Source organism: Myotis lucifugus, unplaced genomic scaffold, assembly GCF_000147115.1.
Source record: "Myotis lucifugus unplaced genomic scaffold, Myoluc2.0 scaffold_718, whole genome shotgun sequence".
In the NCBI taxonomy this organism is placed as follows: domain Eukaryota; kingdom Metazoa; phylum Chordata; class Mammalia; order Chiroptera; family Vespertilionidae; genus Myotis; species Myotis lucifugus.
This window is the reverse complement of record NW_005871766.1, coordinates 179674-189075: the sequence shown is the minus strand read 5'-3', so window position 1 is coordinate 189075 and position 9402 is coordinate 179674. Positions and strand designations below refer to the sequence as shown.

The 9402-nt window shown below is 51.2% G+C and overlaps 1 protein-coding gene across 1 annotated transcript in view; it reads left to right on the top strand.

The window, feature by feature from the left end:
• The window catches only part of CACNG2 (calcium voltage-gated channel auxiliary subunit gamma 2), a 10026-nt gene extending 3389 nt beyond the window's left edge, over positions 1–6637 (top strand). Inside the window, exons 2-3 of the mRNA XM_014447826.2 lie at positions 4569–4709; positions 6082–6637. Of these exons, the coding sequence (XP_014303312.1) occupies positions 4622–4709; positions 6082–6617 (624 nt within the window). The 5' untranslated portion in view covers positions 4569–4621 and the 3' untranslated portion in view covers positions 6618–6637. The remainder of the gene's footprint in view (positions 1–4568; positions 4710–6081) is intronic.
• Positions 6638–9402: the final 2765 nt, after the last annotated feature.

Below are 9402 nucleotides of genomic sequence, written 5' to 3'. Positions count from 1 at the left end.
GGTGACCGATCCTTGCACTTAGGGAACCTGCTCAGCTGCAGCTGGTGCTCACATCCATGCCACCAGAGCCTACGTTTCACAACACGGGGCCTGCCCTCCGCCCGCTGTGCACGTGTGGCAGTTTCTATTCGGTCCTGGCCCACGCATTCAGGTGCGGGCTGCAGCCACCATGCTGACACACCAGCCAGTCATGAGTCACAACCTGCACTTGAACCAACACCAACCCAGGTAACCGCAGGCCCAGGGGGAACAGCAACAGTAAGCTCTACTGTGGGGAGAACCAGCATTTCCCGGTGCTCTCAGTACCAGGCACTGTTCTAACTGCTTAAAGTGCACATACTCATGACACCACTGCAGCCCTCTGAGCCGGCGTCTGACCCTCTCCCTGCGGCACCGGGGGCAACTGAGGCTCAGGGAGGGCAGGCAGCACCGCGAGGGAGACGGTGCAGGCCGCTCTCTCCCGTCCTGCAGCGGGTCACCAGCCCCAGAGACAACAGGAACTGGGAAGGCTCCCAGGACCTGCACAGATGGTGCTCCCGGAGGACGCTCACTGCGCTTCCAAGTTCTGTTCATGTGTCATTACACGCAGCAAACGCTCATTGGATGCGCGGCTGTGTCGGGGCCAGGCCTAGCACTTTATGCATCATCTTCATCCATCTGCACGACCACCCCAAGGGGAAGGTACTGCTGGTGTCCTGTCAGACAGCTGAGAGAGGGGAGGCACGGAGGCCACAAAGACAGGGGAGGCCGGGACGGACCCAAGCGGCCCACACCTGGAGCCATGCTCCCAACCTCCACTCTCGGCTTCTCCCTCCTCTCCTCATCCACCATCTTCTTCGTCCTCTTCCTATTTCTCTTTCTCTCCTCTCCAATAACACCTTCTCTCTCTCCCTCCCACCTCCTCTCCTTCTCCCTTCCTCTCTCCCCTAATCTCCCTCACACACTCTCTCTCTCACACACACTCTCACATACTCTCTCACACTCACATGCACTCACACGCACATACACTCTCACACACACTCACATACTATCTCACACACATACTCTCACTCACACACTCATATACTCACACACTCACACACACACATACTCTCACACACACACTCACATACACACACTCATACTCTCACACACACGCTCACATACACACACTCATACTCTCACACACACGCTCACATACACATACTCATACTCTCTCACACCCACACACTCATACACACACACTCTCACACATTCACACACTCACACACATGCACTCATACACGCATTTGCTGCAGCACATCCCCTTTCATAGTCACCGGTGACTGCACCCGGCACAGTGTGGAAGGAGGAGAGAGGGAGAGATGCCCAAGAGCCTGGAAGCTCCTCCCAAGCCAGTGTGTCCCCGTCCACCCATCACCGAGTCTTAGTCCACCTCTTCAACACCCCTCAAACCCAGCTCTGCCCATACCCTCTGTGCCCACCCTGGCCAAGCACCATCACTTGTCTGGCCAGCCACAGTAGCCCTCACTGCAATAGCCCTCTCACTGCAACAGCCCTCTCACTGCAACAGCCCTCTCACTGCAACAGCCCTCTCACTGGTTCCCTGTACTCACCTTGGCCCCTTCTTAATCCATGTGTTTTTTTAATCCTCACCTGAGGATATGTATTTTTTAATATCTTTATTGTTGAGAATCCTTGTGTTTCTTAAGATGCAAATCAGAGTGTGACAGTCCTGCCCGCTTTAAGCCCTTTCATGTTGCCCATTGTTCTGGATGAAGGTAAGCTCTGGAGCATGACCCACAGGACCCCAGCGACCCATGAACCCCTGTGTGGCCTGGCCCCAGTGGCTCCATCTCCCTCAGTGCTTCCCCCAGCCCCTCCACCAGCTCCTTTCAGTTCCCTGGACGAGCCCTCGCTCATGCTGCTTCCTCTCCCCAGGACACTCACCACATCCCGCCTCTATTCTGCCCAATTAGCTTCCCCCTATCCATTAGAGGTCAGCTCCAACATCACTGCCTCTTCTGACCCCCACATGACTCAGAAGAGGCTCTGAGAGGCATGAAAGCAGGGGAGTGCAGTGGTAGGCACACAGAGCCCAGAGGCAGACTGCCTGGGTTCACACACCCAGGTCCCCCATGTCTCTGCTGGGTGGCCTTGGACAAATGGCTACGCTCAATGAACATTAGCTTGTCCCATGCCTTCATGGTGCCATACGGCATCTTTATTTCATAACACTGTCCTCGTTGATAACTATTTATCTGTGTTATTATCTGACATATATCTTCTCCATGAGATCTTATAAAGACATGGACCGGGCCTGTTTTGCATTCCTCTGTCTTCATGCCTAGCCTGGAACCTGGCACAGTGGCCAGCACTCAGCCTGCATTTATTCACTGGACTTACAGTTGTCAAGAGCAATGCATCTCCCTGCTCGAGACCTTGCAGCCTTTATTAGGGTCTCAGCCAGGGGTGGCTGAACTGCAACTAGCAGGACAAATCTGGCTCACCAACTGTTTTTATACATAAAGTTTTATTAGAACACAACCACACTCATTTGTTTACATATTGTCTATGGCTATTTTCATGCTACCATAGCAAAGTTGAGTAGTTGCAACAGAGACTGTATGGCCAGCAAAGCCAGAAATACTTATTATCTGTTCCTTTATAGAAAAAGTTTGCCACCGCCTGTTTTTGGAATGTGGAAGCTCCTCAAAGCCAAGGCCCATGGTTTCATGGGGCTGGTATGAGGTTTAGATGGGTTAACCCATGGAAAGCACTTAGAAGAGGGAGGGCCTAGCACATAGGAAGAGGTCCCTAAATATTAGTAGCTATTGTGTAGTTCCATATACTCACAGGTCAATAAATACTTGTTCGTGGAGCAAATCAGATATTTTCTGATAGATTTTAGCACTAAGACCACACCAGCTTCAGTGGAAAGTCAAGACAATTCATGGCGAAGTTGTGTCTGGACTGAAGGGGAAGGGGCATCATAAATCACAACAATTCTATCTTTTACTGTATTCCTTGTAGTGTCAGAAACAATGCAGATATTATCCAGTTTAATCCTTATGAACTGTTGTGCGCATACAAGTCGTATTATGAGAGTCTTGTTAACATGTACATTCTGGTTCAGTAGGTAGGTCAGGCGGGGCCTGAGAACCTGCATTTCTAGCCAGCTCCCCATGAGGTCTGTGCTGCTGCTCAGACTGCCCTTTGAGCGCAGGGCCTTACAACATACCTGAGAGCTGGATATTATTATTGCTCTTCCCACTTTACGGGATGGGGAAACTGAGACTCCGCGAGGTAAAGACATGTCCAAGGTCACACAGACATTGGAACTTCGGTGAGACTAACTGCATAATCCCCACTCGACTCACTAGCTGGAGGGGCTTGGGCAACTGACTTCACCTCTCTGAACCTCGGTTTCCTCATCTATCAACTGGAGCTAAAAAACACACATGAAGGGCTATGATATCATGTATGTTAGGTACCCGCTCAAGACCCAACAAACATTCTCTCTCTCCTGGGTCTTCAAGAAGCTCTCACCAACCCTGTGTGCTTATGAAGATGAGAATGCAGGTAGCTTTGCCTGTGCACATCTGAGCATGCATGTGTGTGTGTGCAGATGTGTGGGCTGAGGCTCAGGATGGGGATACAGCACCTTATCTTATAAACAACTTGCAGGGAGAGAACACCCAGGTTTGGTGAGCAGGTACTTCCATCCCTGCCTGGGGGCAGAGGGGAAAGAGTGCTGAGAATGCAGAGTAACCCAGCTGCCCCCTGTCCCTTGCCCTCTTCCTCTCACCCAGCTAGGGCTCACCCCACGCATGCCCACCTGGATACTACCATTCATGAAATGTTTACTGTATGCCCTCGAAGACTTATCTAGGTGCGTTGTCAGAATCAACTCATTTAATTCTCACAACAACCTTAGGAGGCAGGCACTATTACCGTCCCCATTTTACAGATGAAGAAACTGAGGCACAGAGAGGTGAGATAATTTACCCAAACTTACACAGCTAATAAATGCTAAAGCCAGATTCAAATCCAGGTCATGTGATTTCCTGGCCACTATAATGTACTGCCTCTCAATGTACCCCAAATACCCCCAAAGAGCAGGGGAAGGACCTAAAAACTTTGCCTAAGGTTGTCAGTGAAGGTTTCACAGACAAGGGAATTTTAAGTTAGGTTTTGATGGGTGAATAGAAGTTTCCTGAGTTAAAAAGAGCAGGAAAAATACTCTAATAAAAAAGCTTAGTATGTCAAAGTCAGAAGCATGCAATGACATGATATGGGAAGTTTGCTGTGGCTGGACAAGAGGGAACACAGGCAGAGGCCAAGTCACACAGGGCCCTACGGGCCTCAAGGGGCACTGGAGTTGGGGCCTGTAGGCAGAGATGAGCCCCTGCAGGGCTGTGAGCTGGGCAGTGGCTCGCTCCCTCTCCCTCCTCCCTGGCATTGCTAAGCAACCTCGGCTTGGGTCCTGTGTCCATAACCCCCATTCCTGTGTGCCACCGTCTCCTCCCTCCGCCACGCTCAGCCTCACAGCCATGTTCCTTCTCTCCCTGACCCTCCATGTTCTGCAGGGGCCGTGAGGGCCTCAAGCATCTTCCCGATCCTGAGTGTGATTCTACTTTTCATGGGTGGACTCTGCATCGCAGCCAGCGAGTTCTACAAGACTCGACACAACATCATCCTGAGTGCTGGCATCTTCTTCGTGTCTGCAGGTAATGACCACTGAGCTAGGCAGGCAGAGCCCAGGCCCGCCAGTGGGGAGAAGGCTGAGGTTTGGGTGCTCACTGGCTGGGAGGACCTGACCAGAGAGGAGAAGAGGGAGGAGAGGAATCTCTGGGCTTTGCAACAGGTCGTATTGAGGGGAAGGCAGGTTGTGCTGGGGCTCCTGCCTGACACCCCTCCTCTCACTGATTCCAGGAATATCCCAGACCCTGTCCCTTAGCCCAATGGCCCACCTTCCTCCCACCTTTTAGAAAACGGCCCAAATCCCAAAGAGCAGAGGAGGGACCTAAACACTTTGCTGAAGGATGTCAGTGAAGGTTTCACAGACAAGGGAATTTTAAGTTAGGCCCTCCCAGGGTACTGGGCCTACCCTCCGCTGCCCTCTCCCCTCCCTACCCTACCTCAGTGGAAGCAGGCAGGCAACCAAAACCACATTTCTCAGCCCAGTTACATGACAAGTCACATTTGCTTCCAATTCCAGAAAAAGGACATGGGCTGTAGCATGAGCCACTTAATAAGAATGACTAGCGTTTAAGTAGCACTTACCAAGTCCCAGACTCTCACAGCTTTCATATGTACCAATTCACTTAATCCTCTCCATGGCCCTACGAGGCAAGTCCTATCATTATCCCCATTCCACAGGCCTGGAAACTCAGACCAAGGTTACCTGGCCAAAGGCTTTGAATCCAGGCAGTCTGGCTCCAGGCACCAGTCCTAACCCCCTGCCACTCCAGCTTCAAATCCCAGGGCAGCCTTGAGCAAGTTACCTAACTTCTCTGTGATCCAGTTCCTCCTTTGCAAACCCCTGGAAAAGCACTTAGCAGTGAAGGCAGGTGGTAAATGCTCAATAAACAATGTCTATTATTATTATTGTTACTCAGTAATACTCAAATGCCTCTCCTCTCCCTCCTCCATATCTGCTTCCATTAGTTCTTTCCTTTGTAGCTCCCTCCAAATGAAATGATAAAGGCAATGCTTTCCAACATCCCTGTATGCTCGCCTATCCATGCACTGTGAAAATGAAGGCCCATCCAACTGTCCCTGCCCCCCCCCCTTTTAATGTTTTTATTTATTTTAGAGAGAGAGGAATGGAGAGGGAGAGAGAGAAAAAAAAAATCCATTGCCTGACTCCTGCACACCCCCTACGGGGGATCCAGCCCTTAACCCAGGCATGTGCCCTGACAGGGAATCCAACCAGCAACCTTTGTGCACAGGGAGGTGCTCAACCAACTGAGCCACACCAGCCAGGGCAACCGTCCATGTCCTTTAATCCTGCTCAAGTGCCTGGCATTCTGCTTGGAAATTAACATCCTTCTCTCTGATTCTGCCCCGCCCCCTCCGTGTCCACCCTGTGCCCCACAGGTCTGAGTAACATCATTGGCATCATAGTGTACATATCTGCCAATGCCGGAGACCCCTCCAAGAGCGACTCCAAAAAGAATAGTTACTCATACGGCTGGTCCTTCTACTTCGGGGCCCTGTCCTTCATCATTGCCGAGATGGTCGGTGTGCTGGCCGTGCACATGTTTATCGACCGGCACAAACAGCTGCGGGCCACGGCCCGCGCCACGGACTACCTCCAGGCCTCCGCCATCACCCGCATCCCCAGCTACCGCTACCGCTATCAGCGCCGCAGCCGCTCCAGCTCCCGCTCCACCGAGCCCTCACACTCCAGGGACGCCTCCCCCGTGGGCCTCAAGGGCTTCAACACCTTGCCGTCCACGGAGATCTCTATGTACACCCTCAGCAGGGACCCCCTGAAGGCCACCACCACGCCCACCGCCACCTACAACTCCGACAGGGATAACAGCTTCCTCCAAGTTCACAACTGTATCCAGAAGGAAAACAAAGACTCTCTCCACTCGAACACAGCCAACCGCCGGACCACCCCCGTATGAAGCCACGGGGCCCTCGCTAGCGCCTGCCCTGCCGGGTCCGAGGCAGAGCCCGAGAGTGGGGGCACGGCCCGGCCCGTGGGGTGGGCCTGGGGGTAGGGGAGGGTGGGGGAAACCAAACCATCCACTGGGGGGGAAAACCTTCCCAAAGCAAAAAAAAAACAAAAAAACAAAAAAAAGAGAAAAACATAAGTAAATTTTAAAAAAAAGAACAAAATATAAGAGGAACAAAGAAGCCAAACAACAGAAAATGTGAAAAACACATTAACGAGGGAAGAAAAAACAAACTTTAAAAACAGCGAGAGGATAAAAATTAAAAATAGAAAATAAATCTAAAAGAAAATGCATGATTTCCCATGTACCATTATTTTAACATTTAATAAAAACCAATTTAAATGAAAAAAATAAAAGGGAACTAAGATAACATTAAAGCAAAAAATTGAGAAGGAACAGAAAGGAAGGGAGATGTTCTTTGCATTTAATCAGGGCTTTCCGTTACTTGCTTGTTTGTTTTTTTAAGCTCTGGGAGAGTTACTTTTCTGTTCCCTTTAACCCCAAGAGGGCTCTGCCTCCCTGGGTGAGTGGGGGTGGAGACTCAGAGGCCCCGGGGCCAGGTGAGCCTCTTGGTCACTGCCAGGTCCCTGGAGCCTCTGGATGGGTGCCCCAGGAATGCTGGGCAAGCTCCTGGCTTGCGAGTCCACTCCACCCAGCATCAATGGGGCAGTTATAGGCCTCCAGGTGACCCAAGAGTCCTTGGTCCCTCCTGTCCGAAAGGTGCCTGGAGGGGGGCGCACTTGGGGCTTGCCCAGCCCCCAGGTTCCCAGTCCTTAATGGTCCTTAACCCACTGTGATGACTTCCTAGGCCTTGAGGGAAAGGAAGGAGAGGGATGGCTGCCGGTGGCTTGCTGAGATGCCCAGAAACCCCGGAATCCTCAGGGTGAGCCTCTTGGGGTCAAAACCCCAAGATCCTGTCCTTGGGGGCAGGAAATCCCACCCCCACTCCCGGGGATATAAAGCAGCTCTCCCTCCTCACCCCTCACCTCAGGGCCATCCAATGACCCTGGGGCGATGGTGAACCCCCAGACTCATAGGCCCGCAGTCCCCTGGGAAGGGGGCTCACTGACCCTTTGGGGGTCCTTGGACTCACTGAAGCCCCCTTGGGGTACAGTGGGTCCAACAATGAAATTGCAAAAAGGTTTCTTTTTACAAAAGAAAAAGGAAAAACAAGTGGTGATTTTTTTTAATAAAAAAAACCACAGACTATAAATAAATGTAAATATATAATACGTGGATTTACTCGAAAGAAAATCAGATAGTATTTTTCTTTTAATTCTTTTCCAGCTTTAAACTGTGAAAACAAAAAAAATGGGGTGGGTGGGGGACTTAAAATTTAGCAGGGAACTTGTAAAGAGAAAAACAAAACAAATATACAAATCCATTTTTTAAAAAATACTATTGTGAGAGATTAGAGCTGGGCTTAAAGCAGGAGGGAGAGACAAAAGGCCCTAGGGAGCTGCAGGGAGTTCCTGTCACGAAAGATCTCTTCCTTAGACCAGGAAGGCGCTGCTACTGTCGGAGAGAGAGAGAGAACCACGATGGAGAATCCTCTCTTCACGAAGGAGATCGCACAACACACACACACACACACACACACACACACACACACACACACAGTCCTTGAAGCCCAGGGCTAGAATCACTCACAGGGATACACATGCCATCTAAACCCTTCCATCCCCATACACAGGCAGAGGGAGGGTCCAGAGAAGATGACTCATGCCCTCCAAAGCCATGGACAGCAGCTCCACACTGGCATGTATGCTCACAGTGCCCTCCCACCACACACATGCACATCACTTGCATGCATGGAAAGGGCACCAGTCTAGAATCCAGCTTTGAATTCTGAAAACCCTTGCTGTGTGGCCTCTCTGGGCCTCAGTTTCCCCTGTGTAATAAGCATGTGGATTGACCCAGATGAGCTCCAAAGGCTCATTCTTATTCTTGGCGCTGATGACTTTTAAAAAGATATGCCACCTGCCCAGAGGAAGATGCCAGAGACAACCAAAATAGCTGCCATCCAGCCCCAAAACATTGAGAACATTTCTGAATTATCGGTCAGCTGTTCAGACACACACACACACACACACACACACACACACACACACACACACACACACCATATGCCTCCTCACTGTGCTCCCAACCCCCTGCCCCCACATCCAACGTCAAAGCAAAAATTACACACACGTGAGCAAACGTATCCTGCCATTCAGACAGAGAGGGAAAGGGCACCAGAGGTCCCCAAAGCCACTCTTCATTCTGTGTCCCCTTTAATGCCATAACCCAGTCACAGAAAGGGGAGGGGGCTTCCTTGTGAGAAGACATCAGCCACCCTGCTTCCCCCACTGTCTTTAGGGGTCAGAGAAAAAGAGGATCCTCCAAGGCTTGCTGGGAGTGGCGGAGGCCAGGACATGCAGAGGAGAGCTTTATAAAGTTTGGTCCTAGGGCGAGGACCAACCTCAAAAGTTAAACTTACACCACAGACTAAAGTCTGCAGCATCCCGGGTTGCTCCCCTTTCTTCCCAGACGGACAGGGGCCAGTTCAGACCGAGAGAAACCCAACAGCTTTGTAAAGCTTGGATTTCAGCCCAGCCTGCTGGAGGTGGGGGGCCCTGCTGCCCACATCTGCATGTCTCGGTTTGCCTCTTTCTTGACACTGCCCTGGCCTGAAGTTTCTTAAGGTGAGCTCTGGGAGTTGAGGGGAGTGGCTAGCAAGGCTTTTGGGGTT